General features: G+C 32.9%; 1 protein-coding gene across 1 annotated transcript; it reads right to left on the bottom strand.

Annotated features, from left to right (window-relative positions):
• Nucleotides 1-9,472: 9,472 nt before the first annotated feature.
• LOC133206408 (FMRFamide receptor-like) lies at nt 9,473-10,640 on the bottom strand. Its single transcript, XM_061342378.1, has one exon. It carries the CDS (start codon nt 10,454-10,456, stop codon nt 9,563-9,565), a length of 894 nt encoding a protein of 297 aa, XP_061198362.1. The 5' UTR covers nt 10,457-10,640; the 3' UTR covers nt 9,473-9,562.
• Between the last annotated feature and the right edge of the window lie 10,825 nt (nt 10,641-21,465).

Below are 21,465 nucleotides of genomic sequence, written 5' to 3'. Positions count from 1 at the left end.
TGTATAATCTTAAGATCAGTTGTTATTTCATTAAATTTTATAATTTGAAAGGTGATACCACCTGTTCGAATATATATCACATATTCAAAATGAAATCACCTAGCACTGGACTAGTACACATTTGTATTTTATATATAAGTTCTATAATGCATTGCTTCTACCAAATCATTGATAGCAAACCTAAAAAATGAAATTTTCACAGAAATACTAATAACATGTGAAAAAAACCTCCCATATTTAACATATATATCACATGCAAGTACACTTCTGAGATTACATACGATTTTGCCCCCTTGCTGTTCAAAATATGGCACGCTTAGAAATTTAGTCAATATTAGAAGGCATACCGGTATTTTACACATCCCAAGAGATAAACCTAGATCATAATTTATCTAGTCCGTACAAGTATTTACAAACTCAACACTGAAAAATCTGTCAAAAGTTCAGAATGGGAGGGCAAGTTTCGTGGAACTAGAATTGCTATATACAGGCAGTGAATTTTAAATATCCCGAGTTATGAGTTCGATGAATCCCGAAATTGAATTTACTTCAACAAGTCGATCACGAATATATTGAAAACGAATCACGAAAAATCACGAAAACTTGTCATACACGGTTGTAAAACAATTTGAAAACAATGTAGGTAAAACTGGAAATTATTGAATATTCTTGTAAACACGGGAAAAATATAGGGGAAATGTTACATACATTACCTTTATACTTATTTCCTAAGAAAAGTTGAACTAGTCTGTGACACATTTTTGGTGTTGTGTACATTCCTCAGTAGTAAATTCTCATCGCCAGATTGTGACTTTAAAATAAGACAAGAGTTATTTACAATTATCAAAGAATTGCCTAATTACGAGATTTAAATGCCAGAGTTGGAACATTGAAGGAATACATTTCTAATGTATTTATAGCAAGTGTATGAGAATGCTATCTGCAAATAAAAAAAAATATAACTCTATTAAAAAGTTCATACTCCCTTTGACAGAACTGTACAAAATACTACAAACAATAAGTTTGGATATAATTGGATAGAAATTTTTCACAACCTTGACCAATCCTACAAATCCTATTCAAAGACATTAAAGATCCTGAAAAGGGCAAAAACAGGAAACCTCGAACACACTAGAGGTGAGATCAGGTGTCTACCAGAAATGAACATCCCCTGTCGACACCGGTCACACCCACCTTAACACCTTATTTTGTATGATGGCTAGAAAAGAAACTAGAGATCTACACAGTAAAGAGACAGTAGAAGGTTGCTGTCCCTTTTTACCAAACCGAAGCCTGAACAATGCTAATTTTAAATAAAGAACGTTTAATCTGTTATTTATCTGCAATATTCTTTAAATCAAGGTGAGTTTATTTTTTGTTGTTGAATTTTTGTTGTTACCACGAGAACGTAGTTTGCGGCGAGATCCAATTCGCGTTGCATTGTGGGCCAGAGATTACTGCGGAAAAAATCGTTTGTCCGAATTATCTTTTCGCCCAAACGTTGTTGTTAGAGGTCGCTGTGTTCGCTATTATGCAACAAAAGTTGTTTTTATTTTTGGTTTGATATTTTGTAACAAAGGCAACAATCCTATTTATTTTCAGAGGAGTGAAACGAGGGAGAAAATAAATAAAACAAATAATCTTATATTAAAGCCCACCAGTAAATTTTACCTTAAGTGCCATCATAATAATATATTTCTAGGTGTAATGAATATCCATTCAAGTATTCAGCCTACATATTTTGTGCAAATTATTCTCTCAGCGAAAAAAAAAACCCACAAACAATAAAACTAGTAGACTAATTGTTCATAGAACAAATAGAGGTCTTTCCACCTTCTTTGACTCGCTCGCTCCGGGAGGTCGTGAGTTCGAATCTCGGCCGCGACTGACCTAAGTCGATAAAAAATGGGTAGCAATTGTTCCTTCGCCATGAAGTGAAAGTTGTGGGTCCTTCGGATGAGACCTTAAAAATCGAGGCCCCGTGTCACGGCAGGCGTTGGCACGATAAAGATCCCTCACTGCTCAATGGCCCTGAGTGCCGAGTAAAGGTCAAAATTTGAAGCCCTTCACCGGTATATGGTGAGGTCTCTATATGAGTGAAAAGTTCTCCAATAGGACTTAAACAACATACAATCAATCAATCATATTTTAACTCTTTACAATTAAATTGCATGAAAAAGAGACCAGAAATTGCTTTAAAGATTGGAAAAATAAAAAAAATGAAATGACCTTGACCTTTGACCTTGAGCAAATATTCAAGGTCAAAGATCAAGGGTCTTTTTGCAGTTGTCCCAAGTTTCTACGACATTTAGTTTTAAAGTTATAGGATTTAATAGTAAGCGCAAAGACAAAGGGCAGTAACTCATTTAAGGGGTCATCAGATCCTTTCACACAAAAAAGATTGAAGTTGTGTTTAAAGACCCTGAAGACAATAGAAATTTAAATGTTTGGTATCTCTATGGTTTGCGGTTTCCGAGGAGTAGCGATAATAAGGTTTATAGTGAAAGGGGCAATAACTTTTAAAAGGGTCAAGCTTAGGGGACAAGAATGAAATCTTTGAATTAGTTCTAAGAGGCCATACTAAAGCTGAAAAGATATATAGCATATGTTGAATGACAAAAAAGCTATAAAAAGAGCTAAATTTTTTTTATATTTTGAATGACCTTGACCTTTGACCTTGGCCATAATTTCAAGATCTAAGGTCAAAGAATCTAGTGCAGTTGATCCCATGTCCTTGCAACTTGTTATTTAGAAAAATTTTATTTGTAAAAATCAAAAACTTTCAGGGGCAATAACAAATTTTTTTCTCACTGAATAGGTCAGAGCCTTTAGGAAGCTAGTCGAAGGCATTGATGATGGTTTGGTTTCTCTACGGTTTACCATTTTGGAGGAGTAGCGATAACAAGCTTTTATTGCAAAAAAGGGTAATAACTCCTCAAGGGGTCAAAGTTCATATATGCAGGGTCAACCGCAAAATTATTTTAAGGAGTACATTCTCATGAAGTATGAATCTTTTCGATAAATCTTGAAACTCAAAACACACTCGGCGGAAAAATATTAATAATAAATAGAATAATTTCAATAGATCTTTCCACAGAAAGGTGGAAAGACCTAATAATTGAAGGTATAACTGAGTGCAGTTGAGTGAACGTTCTCCTATGATATTATTTTTGCAATCAGTTAATAGGATATTGTTTTTTTAATCAGTTAATGAAATACATCATACCAAGTCATCCTCCCACTAAAGAAATTATCTGATCGCTTGAGAGTGTTTGAAATGAAAAAGGCGAAGATAATGAATACTCAATCTCGTAAATGCTGTAAACGTGAGCAGGGCAAAAACGCAAACCCCTAGAAAACAGGAGGAGTAAACTCCCGTCGACGGTTCACATGCACCCGCCGTAGCTCTCCGTATTGAGCGGGTAAATCGAGTAATCTGTATTCAAAATTAGTATTAAAACATGATCTTCAATTTTTTTTTAAATATATGTAAAAATAAAGCTTGTACGTCATAAACCATTACAAAGATCATTGTATTTGAGAAAAGGTACCCTGTTACTTGCCTACCTTGGTAAAAAAAATTATCGTACTCAGAACATGTTCTTTCAACCGAATCATTTCGGAGACATAAACACCATATGTGGAATATTTCTATATAATTTAATTTTGGTTGTAAAGCGTCACTCGATTGGATAAAAAAATTAGAATGTAGAGTATAACCTGGATTGCCTACGTCACAATGACTTACGTCAAAAACGCATCAATCCGCTTGACGTTACATTTAAAATACGAACTATTTAAAGGCATTTTTGAAGGAGAAATTGTTTTATTTTTTACACTTAATGATGGGAAATTAAATTATAAGGAATGACTTTAATAGCTACCCAAGTTATACTGGAATAACCTGGGTTGGAACAGTTTACGCTTTTTATAAACCGCTTCGCGGTTTATAAAGCTTAAACTGCCCCAACCCAGGTTATACCAGTATAACTTTGGTAGCTATTAGTCATTCCTTAAATAAAAAGGGGAATTTGGCGAACGAAAATCTGAAATCGTCCTGCATATCATATTGTTTAGTTGTTAATTGGCCATTTACATCTACAGCCATATATAAATATATATGAAACATATGTGACATCTTCTGTGGTGTCTTTTATTTTGAGTTCACTAGGATATATCGAATCGATATATGAATAACTATGAAAGGATAAGATAAAGATCAATCTCAAAATTCTTGAAAAATAATGCATGCATGTATTTGTGAATTCCAGAGATGGGATCCGGAGCCTAAAAGGAACAAGCCACCCCTGTCGACCGGCCACACTGAACCCTATGTATTGATTAGGTACACGGATTAATCTGTAGTCAAATTAAGTATAAAATCAATGCCCTAACAATAGGTATGAAACATGTCAGTCAATATACGACCCAACGATATTCTGTATTTGCAAACAAGGTCATAATAACGACCATGGAATTTTCCAAATGCCGAACGAGGTTGTTGAAATCCCCGTAATATCCTTGTTTGTCAGTAGCCTGCCTCTGTTAAATATTCAGATATTTGTTTACAACTTTCTGAACTAACATTATCTCCAGTAGTGAGTGATTTATTGTTCTCCGACCAAGATGTCGTTAATTGTACATCATGGCTCATGGTCCTCTTATCGGTACAGAATCCAAATCCTTCTGTGTAGTTGGTAGTTATTTTTCTCATGATATGGCTAAGATTATTCTCGTATGGCAATATAAATGGATAAGAATGCATTGTGATATCCTTACCCAAACTCTACCCAAGTAAGCTTTGCAGACAAACCTCTTTTCCAGATACTCACTTACTTTATGGTTGTTGTTTCAAAAGTTATTGCATTTTGTTTTAGGAGAATTGGATTCTGTGGTAGTGTAACTAACACTGTTCGAAGTGTTCTGTATGGGATTCAATCAACAGAAATTCAGCAGATTTCCTCGATTATGCTAAGGTTTTTAATATACGCATAGTTTGAATCTCATGTGCAATTGTAACTCTGAATACATGTACATTCAACATTCCACATTCATTCATCAATATATTCACTGCTTTCGGATTTATTTGCACCCGTAGATCATTGAGATTCTTTGTTACTGACTACAAACGATCAGAAAAGTATTATATAATGATCATGGATAATCAAAACATACCTGTTCGGAACGGGGGGGGGGGTGGCTAAGAGGGATCCCCCCACTTTTTTATGCAAAGATAGACATAATATATGCAATGAAGATTGGGGCTTAGTTCCTTAAAATTTTTTTTGTTGGTTTAGCCCCCCTTTCAATTTGCTTCCGACGTCTATGAAATTTTAACAGATTTTTTTTGCAGTATCATTGCACCCTCTATGGTCATCTTCAGAGGAGAAAGAAGAGAATATTTACAAAAGTTCTATTTATGTGAAGTCTTCTCATTAATAACAAGGTAATTAATGTAACTGACCTCTTATATTTGTTATCATATGTTGTTATATTCTCGTACTTTACTTTATATCCAAGGTAAACTTTAATTAGCATCTGCTTTCTCCCATATCGTATAACGAAGGTAATTTCTAACTTTCATCTTTAGCACCGTTTTTTTCTTTAGCTTTGCCAATATCCATCGTTAGGCGTATAAATGTACATTTCATTACGTTTTGATTGTGGCCTAAATTTATGATGAAATTTTCTTTTGTCGTTCATTGTATATATTCACTGCATTTACCCCAATTTTAACTCTTTTCTTCATTTTGATGCATTGTGGAACATCACCATAATTTCAAAGGTCATTGATATATCCATAAACAAAAATTTGTTATTGTAGTGTTAGATAAACATAATAGAGTATCCCTATGATGACTAATATTTTGAGATGCATTTGCGAAGGAAGTGGAATTGCAATAAGAATCCAATCTTCATGAGTAAACAAATAATCTAAAAATGACTTTTATTTTTGAAGAGTTTATACCCCCCCCCATCAATTTTTCATTCCCACATTAAATGATTAAAATCTACTTCACGAACAAATAAATTAAAAATATGTGGGAAGTTCCTTTCCTCAGTTTGGGATACTTTGAAAATATGAATTATTTATTAGTAACAGCGGTGTAACTGTTTAGATGGGGATTGTTTGTGTGACTGTGATATCATACCTGTAGAACACTAAGATAGAAAATCACACTTTTGCCCATAGGCTGCAATTTATGAACTCTACATTTGTTACAAAAAATCTGACACACAGAGAGAGAGAATACTTTTAAATAAAGTGTAAGGAATTTACTTTCTTATTAAAAAAACTTTAAAAAGAAAAACTAAAACAAAAGGCACCTGGACTAAAACGCTTACCCAAGCCACCTTGACTTTGATAATCTCAGAAGATAAAAAAAATATATTTTCTCTCTTTATTCACATGAAAAATCATACCCCATCCTAGCCCCAAGAGGTCATAACGAAACCTAACTTGAATCCACACACCCGGGGATGCTTCAAAATGACTGGTAGAGCCTTGTTATTCTGCAGAAAAGGTAAATATAATTTGGGGAAATTGCTTCCTGATTCAAGTCCTACTCTAACCAACTGATCAATAATTTGAAAATAAAACGTGAATCCAAAGAACTTTGGAATATTTTCATATAAATGGGATAATGTGTGATCCTAGCTGGCGCATAATTATTTTTTGTTTCAAATAATTTGAACAATTAACTTGAATCGGCATTATCTGAGGATGATTTTGTCTTAATATCAGTAATCAAGACCCTACTGCTCTTGAAAAATCAATATATAATCCCCTCTACCCAACTCATGGATGAATTACGGCAAGTTTGATTGAATTTGGCCCTGATTCTGTAGAAGGTGAAAATGTGCAAAGCGACGCACGAAAGACAGACACTCTTTGATAGAAAAGAAACTCACTTGAGCCTTAGGTGAGCTAATAACTCCCTAAAGGGAACACATCCAATTTACATCTCATTCTTCATCGCTGCTTTTTCAGGGTTTTGCCAGTATCCTAGTCTATTTTTATTTATTTTTTTATTTTTTACATCTTCTCTTCGAGTACCAATATTCTTTTGATTAAATTTTTGATTGGTAACAGAGGTAAAAATCCTTTGATATTGTTATCTTGCATCTTTACCTATAGTGGATAAAGTAACGTAAATATGTTCGATAATTGTTTTAATCCATGGCCAGGTAAAATTGGTTTATTTCCACCCTCAGAATTTTTGGCTAAGTGGGAAGACAACGTAAAATTTGCCCTCTGCTGTGGTCAAGGGGAGAGAAAGATTAGGGTGACTCCGACTTTTTTAGTTGATAAAGCATACATGTACAAACATGCAAGAAAACAAGCTAAACGTGTCTTTTTATTATTTTATCTGGTTTATTGAGTTAATGAAATATATATGCCCTCTCGTTTTTTTAAAAAATCTTTTCACTACCCCATCCTTTCATGTTTTGATACCCCATTCCTTTATCTTCTAACACTCTAGCTAAACCATTTCTATTGTTTTCATCTAAGTCCATGTTTTTTTTTTGTTTGTTTTCAATGGAGACAATCAAGGTAAGAGTTCTTTTATTCGTAGCTTTGAAAAAGTCTACTCCTTAGTCCTACAATAATTATCCAAGCATTTTGCGCTTTTGTGTTTTAAATTACATTAGATTCAAATCATGTGACTTTCATACACCGATTTTCATTGTAATCAGTCGACACAGTCCTGAAAAAAGTTTATTTTAAAGCACAATTATCAATTTTTGATTTAATATTAATAGGTATATATCTATAATAAAGCTTATCATTATATTTTTTATCTATACTTCGAAAAAATGGTGTTCAAATGAAACGAAGTATGTGATACTATTTAAACGAACACAAATCTCAATTTTATTAAGAAAGCAAAATAAACATGTCAGGGTTTACTTTAATATTTCAATTGCCTAAATGATAAATTGTTTAGTTATGATAAAAATACATAGCTTCACAAGCAGGCTAAAAATATCAAAGATGCAGAATATGAAGGAAAAAGCTGCACAAAAAGTAAATTTTTAGCATATATTTTCATCCAGAGACATGTACATCATATTCAAGTAAAGAGATTGGAATTCAAAATTCTTCGGGGACCTTTAAGAATTAAAAGTTGATTTCAAAATAAAGAACTCAAATTTAATACATAATGCATATGTATATAATAATTTGATATGGAAAAGTCCCATTTAATTGAATCTTTATTATCATGAAATATGGAGATAACGAACAGTATTCAAGCTCAAAAGTCCATTCAAACAATACAAAGCAGGAGCAGGGCAAACACGAACCTCTAATACATCGGAGGTGGGATCAGGTACCATGGAGGAGTGAGCATCCCCCCGACTGGTCACACCTGGCATGATGAGGAAAAACGAAAAAATCCGTAGAAAAATTCGGCGTGTTGATAATGGCCTAACAATTAGTATGAAAAAGGTCAGTCAGCATTTGACTTAATGATAGACTGTATTTGCTGACAAGATCATTGTATCGATCATAGAACTTGCAAAATGATGACTTTACACGAGACTTTCGATATTCCTCTTTCATCAACTCGTTTGTCAATAGCTTGTCTTGTTTTATAAATTGTTCATGCTCTTGCGTGTCTAATCAACTAAGAGACATTAACCCCATATGCAGGTGATAGGGGTAAATTGCTATATAAGTAAGGGAAGTTGACGTTAGATAAGATGAAGTCATCACTTTTATCATAAAGCTTGGATGTTAGGTTACCATTAACGTCTTTTTCTAGTAAAATATCCAAATATGAAACAACTGTGTCCGACCTAGTGGTATCTTTTAATTCTAGTTCACTGGGATATGTCGTGTCGACATATGAATGGAAGTAACTATTGTTAATAGATAATAAGTCGTCGATATATCTAAATGTCTATTTGAAGACCACAGCTAGTGTTTACTTCTCGTGCATAAATTTTACTTCATATGAATACAAAAAATAGGTCTGCTAATAACGGGGCGCTATTGGTACCCATTGTAATTCCGACAGATTGTTGGAAAACACAAACATCTTGGAAAAATGTGAATATGTAATTGTTCCTATAGTAATGACCGTTCTTCTTTGCGAAGGATTTCAATTTCATAAACATATGAAGACAAAATCACAAAGTCAGTCGGCGAAAAAGAAAAATTCCTCAACCTATCATAGGAAAATTTCATTTTCATTACATGTTGTCCAAATGTCCATTGCTATGTCCAATACTACATATATTTACATGTCTAATCCTATTTCATAACTTCGCATAAAATCCAATTTATTCTTAAATGCAACACTCTGCATATTTTGCTTCTTGATTCCTATGTTCAAGAAAACTCATTCATTCCATAAGTAAAAGGTAATTTAATTTATATACCCGATAACTTGAGCTTTTACAGGGAATATGAAAATGATTGATTTTCTTTAATAATTAAATCAAACTATTCTTTTTCTTTCCTGACATAGGTTCTATTACATGTATATAGAATAAGGATCATCCAAAAAGTGCTTTTATGAAACTGATATGGTAGGAAGTGTTCTTTATATTTTTATCATGGACTATGTGCTTGTTCAATTGATGTAAAAAATGTTCTTTCGTTACCGAAGTTGGCAAAACGTTTTTTGCAGAATAATTTCACGAGTGATCTTCGGAATTTTTGTCCTGTGGCACAGTAAAGGAAAAAGTTAATAGAATGGTTGACATACATGAGCAGTTCCGTGATAGTTTTGATCAGATGAAAAATGGCCGCTCCTTCAACGTCATTATCCGGCTGCTTATTCCAAAACGCTGTGAAAATCAAAGCAATGTTCATGGGAATAGTTGTCAAAAGGAATGTAAAGGAAACCGACAACAGCATGGTCGTCAATTTCTTATTATTATCAGAGGATTTGTAGCGTCTTATAACACGCGCACTTTGATGTTTGACCTGAAGAAAACGTTTTCGTTCTTTCTCTGCTTGTGATATTTTCCGGATTATGAAGCCGTTAAGAACTCCTATAATTACAAAGGGGAGAAAAGAATAAATGACGGCATCGACCCAAGGCCAAACATTGTTAACAAGTAATTCATATGAGGGTCCTGCCGCGCATTCAGCTTTACCCAGCTTTTGTTGGATAGACACAGTGAAGAAGAAATGACAGTTTATGGCACAAATCACTACAATAGGCAAAAGGGACATTTTCCATGCTCTTTCAATTTTACAAAATACCTGCGTTTTCAAAGGATAACAAACTGCTATGTAGCGCTCAGTTGTCACTGTTATTATCAACCATACAGAAGAATCACTACAGACGTAACCAAAAAACTGGACAAGCTTACAGGTCACATCCGAAACGTGTTGTACGTCACTTCCGGTAATCTTGGCAACCCATAAACGTAATAATCCGACTAATAGAACAGATATATCCATTATTGCTAACGCACTTAGATAGGAATATGTTGACATTTTCTTTGACTGTTGATTGAGCACAGCGAAGGAAAGTAGATTACCAATAACTCCAAACACGAGAAGGACAGGAGAGATATATAAAAGCAGCCCTTCCTTTAGTTTATATGCAGTCTGGGAAGTAAGAAGATCCCCCTTCTCTCCTGGTGAGATACACTGCTCATTTATTGCTAGAAGAACCTCGTAGCTACAATTGTTGTTTTGCCCCAAACAGTATTCTATCTGGAGGGAACAGTTCATTCTGATCTGGAAAAAGAAAACAGAAAATAATAGTCAAAAGTAGAATAGAATAATGAAATTCTTCTATAAGACAGTATTACATTACGTTTGTTATATACGCTTCAAGAAGGTGTAGATTTATTCTGCAGAGAATATCATGAATATTTATGTTGATGTAAAAAGAGAACCCAAATCGAGTATTCTTTTATTAATGAATATGGAAGAGTTCCAATTACAGAAATATAATTGATTCCTACGCACTTTGCTATAAATGATGCATCTGCCACGTAATTTCTGAAGTAGGGTCTGATTTTTTACTATGTGAATGTACATCATTGTGTACATCATTTTGAAAGTGAAAAAAGAAAAATAAAAAATATGGTATTTTAATTCTATATTCAATTTATTGCCTCTTTTTCGTATCTGAAAATAATTAATACTCAACAGTTTATGGCGTTTTCAAATATATCAATCAATCTTTTATCATTTAAAAGACAAAATATCTTGCACAAATGCAACAAGTACCGTTTGTTTAAAACTAAACGTATGGTGATTATAATTTTTCATTATTTAGTTTACAGAGACGTGTGAAGAAGGAAATTCTACATTCTAAGTCGTTGAACAGTATTAGATGTAACAGTATTATGTTAAAATCACGCATTAAAAGATTGAGAGGCAATATGAAAACGATCTATCCTTCTGTATTCAATAATCCAGAAGTGAAAAAAAGAATTAGATAGATTACATGATCAGTACGTGCTGGTCCCTGCTGACAAAGCAGGTAACAACATTGTCTTTGTTTGTAAGGCTCATTATATTAAATGTATTTTAGAGGAACTTGGATTTAATTCTACAAGTGGTAATCCAACTTATACTCATAGTTCCCTTTCTAAGGAAGAAATTCTTCAAAATCATATGTCAGTTTTGAATATTTTTAATATTCCAAACAACCAAAATGAATTCGAATTACCATATTTATATTGGATTCCGAAACTTCATAAAAATCCTTACAAACAAAGATACATAGCGGGTTCCAGTAAATGTTCAACCAAGCCTCTATCTTTACTCCTCACTAAGATATTAACAGTGGTGAAGGAGAAACTTCAAGAGTACTGTACAACAATATATTCGAAAAGTGGTGTAAATCAGATGTGGATACTTAAAAATTCCAAGGAACTTTTGGAAAATTTGAAATCACAAGATTTTTCCAAAATCAACAGCTTATAAACTTACGACTTTTCAACTTTATACACAACCATTCCCCACGATAAATTAAAGTCCAGGCTTTTTGATATCATTGACAGCTGCTTTTTCAATAAAAATGGAACTCATAAATATACTTACCTTGTCATTGGTCATTTACAAAATTATTTTGTTAAAAAACATTCTGATTGTACACACAAGTACTCTGAAGTTGACATAAAAAAGATGCTTGAGTTTCTGATTGACAATATCTATGTGGTTTTTGGAGACCAGGTCTTCCAACAATCTATTGGAATTTCTATGGGTACCAATTGCGCCCCGTTATTAGCAGACCTTTTTTTGTATTCATATGAAGCAGAAATTGTCCAAAATCTTGTACGTGAAAAGAAGAAAACACTTGCTGTGGCCTTCAACTCGACATTTAGATATATCGACGACGTACTGTCAATTAACAATGGCTATTTTCATTCTTATGTCGATACGATATATCCTGGTGAACTTGAGATAAAAGATACCACAGAGTCTGACACATCTGTTTCATATTTGGATATTTTACTTGAAAAGACGTTAATGGTAATCGAACAACCAAGCTTTATGATAAACTTGAGGACTTTAACTTTTCAATCGTCAACTTCCCTTACTTATGCAGCAATATACCTTCATCACCTGCATACGGGGTATATATCTCTCAGTTGATTCGATACGCAAGAGCATGCTCCTACGTATGTACAATTTCTAAAACGAGGTAAATTATTGACAAATAAGTTGATGAAACAAGAATATCAGCTGTCTCGTTTAAAGTCATCATTTCGTAAGTTCTATGGTCGATACAATGACCTTGTCAGCAAATATAATTTATCATTAAGTCAAATGCTGACTGACATTTTTCATACTAATTGTTAGGCCATTATTTACACACTGAATTGTCGACGGATTTTTCCGTTATTTCCAGATCATGACAAGGAGCACACGGCGGGTGTGACCGGTCGGCAGGGGATGCTCACTCCTCCATGGCACCTGATCCCACCTCTGATGTTTGGAGGTCCGTGTTTGCTCTGCTCCTATTTTGTATTGTATAATGGACTTTTGAGCTTGAATACTGTTCGTTATCTCCATATATTTCATGTAACAGTATTACATGTAAACAATGCAATAACAAGTTCAGTTAATACTGGGGGAGGGACCTTAATATGGTAAATCTTAAAAATTTCATATTATCTCTTAATGTTCATGGATTTAAAGGGTTATTAAAGTAAACCACTCATGGTAGAGTACTTTTGAATTAGTATATGGACAAAATGTGGTAGATAAGTTATTGAATATGGGTGATGATTTTGTGTTAAAATGTTGAAATGTACAAAAAACAAATTTTTGGGAGATGTTTTAGAGTCTTGGCTATTGGTTATCACTGATTGTTTTGACAAGTCAAATCTTACACATTCTGATGTTTTATCAGCCCCAGTGTGGTTCAACTCTTGTATCAAAGTAAACAAGCATTCTGAGAGTATTGCATTAGCAATACTAGTCCCCTACCGGTAAGTGTAATCTGGTTCCCGTTAAGAATTGAAAATACCATAATTCCGTCAAAAATCAATGAAGCGGGACGAAATGCCAACTTGATCTATAACTAATCAAGGTAAAGTCACATACCAAAAATCAGCTCAATATCTGAAAGCGTTTAGAAGAAAATTGCGGAAAACCCTTAAAAATTGAAAAGGCCGTAATTCCGTCAAAAATCAATGAAGAGGAACGAAATGCAAACTTGATCTGTAAGTCATCAAGATACACCCACATACCAAAAATCAGCTCAATATCTGCAAGCGTTTAGGAAAAAAGTGCGGAAAACCAAGTGGGACAGACTGACAGACAGACAGAGGGACAGACGGACAGACAGACAGACAGACGGACGGACAGACTCAGTGGAAACCTATAGTCCCCTCCGGTTTCACCAGTAGGGGACTAATAAAAATAGTGGTACAAATATGTGCGAAAATTATTGATGATTTTTTAGACATCAATGGATCAATTTTGTCTAGAAAAAGTTTTATGGAAAAATACAAAATCCATTATGTTTTTTTTTTATGCAATAGTCTGATGCAATATTACAGTATTATTAGTGCTATTTCGAATTTTATTTTGAAAGAGACGAAATTATCCAGGGAAAATTTTTATAAAGCTAAAACGTCTTTTTGTACCATTGTTATCTAAAAAAATTGATTTTTACTGATGAATGTACAAAACATATCTATAAAAGTATTAATACAAAAATTGTAAAGCCTACTGCGTTTTCAAAATAGAATTCAGAAATGCTTTTGATGGGCTTTCAAGAAATGGAATTGAAAGATATCTTTAAAGTGTGCTTTAAGGTTCACTGTATCTTCAAACTCTGTTGTCCAATGGTTACAGTTTAGAATTTTACATAGAATACTACCTGTAAATCACTATCTTAAAAAATTAAAAGAAAAGAAAATGATATTCGTATTTTCGTATTTTCTGTAGTAATGAATGCGAAACCATTCTGCATGTATTTTTTATGGGTAAAGATGTATTACATATACAGTCTATAAATTTATAATTATACATCAAAACATATAGGTTTTAATGTTCAAAATGTAATTTTTGGAGAGTTGCCTCTTTCAAACTCAAACTATGTTATAAATTTTATAATTTTATATGCTAAACAGTATATTTTTCATTGTTTAAAAAATGCTAAAATGCCAAATTTAACTGGACTTGTAGCCTATTTAAAAGTATACTATAATGTGGAAAAATACATATCTGTTAAAAATTCAACTCCTGATAAATTTGAGTCTGTTTGAACACAGTGGAAGCATATGTTGGAAACTATTTGTTAAGAAAAAAAAAAAGATGAATATTAAGAAATAAAGGCTGTATATAATTTGTTTATCTATATATAGCTTGTAAATATGGCTAAAATATTAAATATTGTTTATGTAAGTATGAGTGAAGAGTGGAAGTGGGTGTGTGTATTAAAATTTTCTTTGCAATTTATTTATATATGTATTAACTGTGTTAAGTACACAGAAATAAAGCATTTAAAAAAGTTCAGTTAATACTTTAAAAAAAGATTGAAATACTGTATCTACTCTTGGTTGCCAAATTTCATTAAAATATCGAAATTACTACTAGAACAAGATTGAATCATGTGACCGTGTTTATTAGTTCATGACACCTGATCCCACCTCTGTTTTCAGAGGTCTGCATTGGCTCTACTCACAATTTGTATTGTTTAAATGGACTTTTGAGCATGATCACTGTTAGATATCTTTACAATTTATTCATAATTACTCTAAACGAGGCCTAAAACGTCTACGCATAAAGAAAAGAGTGCAAAAGTTGTCCTTATCAAAGGAAAAATGTTTTACCAAAAAAAAAAAAAAAAAAAAAAAAAAAAAAAAAAAGATAGTAATCATTATGAGGAATGATTTGTATACAACTAAAATAATGGAAGTGCAAATTGAAAATTGTGTGCTTTTGAAAAATCATTACACGTTTACAAATTTCTCGCGTAAGTTTTTCATCTGGTCCTGTCTATTTATTCCAGAGATTGAATAAATGACCCTGTTTAATTCGGAACATGGGAGGTTAAAGGTCCCAATATTATAAATTTGAGAGTTTTTTTTTACAGTGTTATATTTTAAATTTCATTTTAATTTTCAATTTTTGACATTGCAATGATTTATTTACCTCATCAGAGCCGAAGGCTAAAGTAAGCTTTTCTGTTTGAAATATTTTTCCGTCATCTCGTCAACGTCGTTGTAAACTTCTCACATTTTCATTTTCCTCTCTAGAACAGCTGGGTTAATTTCAACAAAATTTGCAACAAAGCATTCTTGGGTGAAGGGGATTCAAATTTGTTCAAATGAAGTTTGTTTAAATGAAGGGTCACGCCCTCTTTCCAGTGAAATATGTAGATAGCAAACAGTAATGAAGCTCAAAAGTCCATTAAAAGAAAAAAAAAATGAAGCGAGTAAACACGGACCTCTTAAAACATCAGAGGTCGGATCAGGTGCCATGGAGGAGATAGCATCTTCTTTCGACCGGTCACATGCTCGGTATGCTTCTTGTCATGACCAGGTAATAGACGGGAAAATCTGTAGACAATTCAGTGGTAAAATAATGGTCTACCAATTTGTATAAAAAACACCTGTGAACATTCCATTTAGTAGATTGTATTTATTGACTGGGTCATTGTATCGACCATAGAATTTGCTAAATGCTGACTTAAAATGAGACTGTTGATATCATTGTTCCATTAACATATCATTTGTCAAAATCTTGCCTTGTTTTAGAAATTGTTTGTATATAGAGTATGCTCTTCAGGATGGAATCAACTGGGAGACATAAACATCACCATATGCAGTTGACAATGTTATATTGCTACATAAATAAAGGAAGTTGACAACAGAAAAGTTGCATTCATCAGGTTTATCATAAAGCTTTTTTGGTATGTTACCACTAACTTATTTTTCTGGTGAAATAACCAAATATAAAACAAACGTGTCAGATTCTGTGTATCTTTTTTGAGTTCAAAGGGATATATCTAATCAAGGTAGGAACGTACGGAAAAATCCGTAGAAAAAATCGGCGTGTTGATAATGGCCTAACAATTAGTATGAAAAACGTCAGTCGGCATTTGACTTAATGACAGGTTGTATTTACTGACAAGGTCATGGTATCGACCATAAAACTTGCAAAATGATGACTTCAATCGAGAATGTTGATATCTTTGTTTCATCAACTTGTTTGTCAATAGCTTGCCTCGTTTTAGATATTGTTGTACATAGAGCATGCTCTTGCGTATCGAATCAGCTGGGAGACAAAAACCCCATATGCTGGTGATAAGGGTAAATTGCTACATAAGTAAATGAAGGTGACAATTGAAAAATTGAACTTATCACGTTTTTAATAAAGCTTTGGTGTTAGGTTACCTTTTAAGTCTTTTTCTAGTAAAGTATCGAAATATGATTTGAAAGACTACTGATATATCTAAACGTTGAATTGAAGGCCACAGCAAGAGACTTCTTTCATGTAGACGTTTTGAATGAATTCCGTTTCATATGAATACAAAAATAGGTCTGCTAATGAAGGGGCAGAATTGGTACCGATGGGAACCCCCACAGATTGCTGGAAAACTTGATCTCAAAAAACTACAAAATATTGTCAATCAAAAACTCAAGCATCTTTTAAATATCAACTTCAGAGTACTTTTGTACAATCAGAATGTTTCTTTAACAAAATAATTTTGCAAATGACCAATGACAAGGTAACGAAAGTTTTTTTTTAAGAGAGACAACCGTTTTTGTCTAATTCATTTTGTTATATCGAAAATATAATGGTCGCAACCAGAATCGATATTAGGTTCTATGGTCACTTTCAGATAAGTTTCAGTTCTTTTTGAAATCTGCATTCTTTACGTGAAATTCAAAACAAAATCTTTACGGAGGTTAATTGATTTTCAGGGACATAGTATGATTTCGTATGAAATAAGATCCATGCATTTTTTTGCGAGAAGTGGTTTGATTTCATTTTATGTAAGAACAAACCTTTTTTATCATTTATTACAAATTATTCGGAACGGGTTTAAGGCAGAAAAATTTCCCCTTGAAATTTGTAAATGAATGAAGCGACATTAAGATTTGCAACTGACTACGTTTTTCAACATTACATTGTGTTCATTCCAAAACTTTGACTGCATATATATATATATATATATATATATATATATATATATATATATATATATATATATATATATATATATATATATATATATAATGACAGAAAATGACACTGAAAAAGAGATATTAACACGGGGATTAAAATTTACACCAACACCAAACAGGGACGAAGTGGACTTAATTGCTGATACGGACGAGTTTTGTCGCAAATTACGTTTAAGAGAATATTTTCAAAATTCTTCTTATGACGATGAATCACTTGTTAGAAACAAAAAAGGAATTAGACCACCAATAAACAGAGACAAACATTTAGAAGAATTTATAACATGCCTTAAGTCCTCCGCTCACTCTAACAAAGTAGAAACAAGGACAAAAAGTAATATATCTAAATCCCAACAAAATGCTATAAAGAATTTACGGAATGATTCATCTATAATTATAAAAGAAGCCGATAAAGGAGGCGCTGTTGTTATTATGGACAAACTCCATTACAAGGAAATGGTGTTAAACGAGCTTCAAAACTGTCGGTTTTATAGGAAATTAACCACTAACGAGGATCGTCACACAATGCTCAAAGTTGAGAAATTAACTAAAAAATATGCCGACAACTTAACAAAAGATGAAATTGATTTCTTAACACATTTTGAGTTGAAGTCTAGTAATTTCTACGGATTACCAAAAGTCCACAAATCTAAGGAAATCCAAGAAGCAGTGAAAAATTGCGATAACGCATATATTAAAATACCTCAACCAGCTGACCTTAAAATACGTCCAATCATCGCCGGACCTGCATCAAGCACTCATAGACTGAGTAATTTATTGGACATATTATTGAAACCTCTATGCAAACTAATACCTAGCTTCGTAAGAGATGATATGGATTTCCTTAATTTTATTCCTCAAAATGTAGACCCAAACACCATTCTCGTCAGCTTTGATGTAACAAGTTTGTACACAAATATCCCACATGCTTTAGGACTGGAAGCAGTAAGTTACTGGATAGACAAACATCCGGATATTATAAATGAACGATTCTCAAAGGAATTCATTTTAGAAGGACTTAAGTTAGGTCTAGAAAATAATCATTTCCACTTCAACAATGAGTTCTATCTACAAATAAAAGGAACAGCTATGGGGACAAAAGTTGCTCCTTCATATGCAACCTTGGTGATGGGATACTTAGAGGATCAATTATATGGGAAAATACCGGAACTCTTTGATGACGACTTTGGTAACTATATTAGAAATAATTGGAAACGTTACCTAGACGACTGCTTCATATTTTAGACCAAGAGTGAAGAAGACTTAAATAAATTCCATTCACTTCTTAATAACCTCCATGATTCTATACAATTTACAATAGAAAAAAGTCGTGCGGAACTTCCATTTTTAGATCTTCTTATTATAAAGAATGGATCCTGTATAACTACAGACTTATACTGTAAACCTACGGACACGCATCAGTATTTGGATTTTAGATCGTGCCATCCATCCCACACAAAACGTAATATCCCGTTTAATTTAGCACGAAGAATTTGTACAATTATTACAGATAGAACCCTGCGTTCTAGACGTTTGGAGGAATTAAAAATATATCTACGACGACAAAACTATCCAATTGATTTAATCAACGCTGGAATAGACAAGGCGTCCAAAATTCCAATAGAGAACCTTAGAAATCCACGTCGTGTAGATGACACCACCGATGACGGGAAAATAGCCTTTGTTGTGACCCATAACCCACGAAACAGAAATATCCTTATGGACGCTAAAAGATTCTACCCAATTTTAGAACAATCGCAAAATATGAAAAGTTTAATACAACCAAATGATATTATCAATAGTCGACGACAGGCACCAGTCTTAAAAAATTGTTAACCAAGGCCCGTTTTACTACACAGGAGGAAATTCCAACCATTAAAAAATGCGGAGATCCAAGATGCGGAACGTGTACATATTTAGAAGAGGGAAATAGAATCCAACTTAAATCAGGAATGGAAATTAGAACCAATTCACCAATGAACTGTAAATCCGAAAACGTTATCTACTGTGCAATCTGTCCGACATGCAAAGAATTCTATATTGGACAAACGGGGAAACTAAATGTCCGGGTTCGTGTACACAAGCAACAAATTAAAGACCCTAGTGTGCGTAATACACCATGTTGTGAACATTTTGCAAAATGCGGCAAAGGAATATTTAAGATTTTCCCTTTTTATAAACTTCCCAATGAAAATGAAAATCTACGTTTGGCAAAAGAGGACTACTTTATCAAACTCTTTAAACCAAAGCTTAATCGAAAATGATACATTATTATATAACATATTGTAAGATTTTATGCATATTATGTGTTCAAGTTAATGCAATATTTGTACATTATCTAATACGGCAACTTTACGCTACCTTGATCTATTATGACGTCACAATGAACTTTTGCTTTTGGACGTTACCAGGTAACCTACCTGACATTTGTATAACTGCCTGAAGAGCCTAACATGGCGAAAGCGCTTGCAGAAAATATTTTGTGATTTTTTGGATTTTTATTTTTAATACACCCAGCAAAACTGTACCGGTTCTTCATTTTGTTTTTGAAATTATATATATATATATTTATCCCATGTTTACCCCTTTATCCCGTGGATATGACTCATTGAATAAATTTTTCATAATCCACAGTTGTGACGTCACAATGGTTTTCGTTAGCGCGATGAAGTAAAATAAAGTGGAGTCCTATATAAAACAGTGTAAAACATTGGTTGTGAAGTATTAAACATGGGATAAAAAGAATCTCCCATGATTTGTAGTTGGATATGACTTTTATCCAACTCGCTGTGTGTTTTTATCCCCTCGCCAAGGCTCGGGGATAAAAAAAACACACAACTCGTTGGATAAAAATCAATTCCAACTACAAATCATGGGAGATCCTATATATATATATATATATATATATATATATATATATATATATATATATATATATATATATATATATATATATATATATATAGAAAACCATTATATTAAGTCTTAGAGTTGAAATCGACCTTTTAATTCTTAATTGGGCATGTTTTCTAAACACTGCTGTCCGATTTGAAAATACATTTTCAATTTCAAATTAATATTAGTCTTCAAACTATTTTTCCCTCACATCTTTTTAGGTTCGGTGTTCGGTAACATTTCATCATATAGATTCTCTAATATGATACAAAACAAACAAATCTAGAGAGGATTATATTTTATTATTCTTTCGTCATTTTGTTTTCAAAAGTTAATGAAAGGTTATTCAGAGATGGATTGTCTGAAAGACCTGTAAACAATCTGTAGGAATAACATCCAAATAACTTTCTCGGTAATGACTCAGGTTTTACTTTGTCACCATAACGTCATTCAGACGGACTTCCATTTTTGTCTTCTATTAGTAAACACTTTTAGAAGTCTCTGTTGGCATATTAGCCATATTTTCGTATTTCTAGTTATTACTGTGTCTAAGAATTAGTGTGAAATCATATTCTTAGCTTGATCGCTTTGCTTGATTATACTCACATAAACAAATTATATCAAAAATCTAAAATACAGGCGTTGATGTTTTAACAAATTATATCAAAAATCTAAAATACAGGCGTTGATGTTTTAACACCACATAAAATAATTTCAGAATGCCCGTTGTAAGACTTGTAAATATTTGACAAAGTGAAATTTTTACTATGATTACTTTTCTTGAAATGAACAATCTTGATTTATTTCGAAATCGTTGAAAAACATTTTGTTTACTGGACTCTAAATGAAACAGGAACCAATTTACCTACCCGGCACGTGTAGATATATTATTTGTTATTACAATCAGAGAAATCCTGACTTCCGTCTCTGTACATGACATTCAGAGAC

Source organism: Saccostrea echinata, unplaced genomic scaffold, assembly GCF_033153115.1.
Source record: "Saccostrea echinata isolate AGI-Se365-2 ecotype Australia unplaced genomic scaffold, CSIRO_AGI_Sech_v1 ptg000054l, whole genome shotgun sequence".
NCBI lineage: Eukaryota > Metazoa > Mollusca > Bivalvia > Ostreida > Ostreidae > Saccostrea > Saccostrea echinata.
Note: the sequence above shows the minus strand (reverse complement) of the source record. Positions and strands in the feature narration are given on the sequence as shown.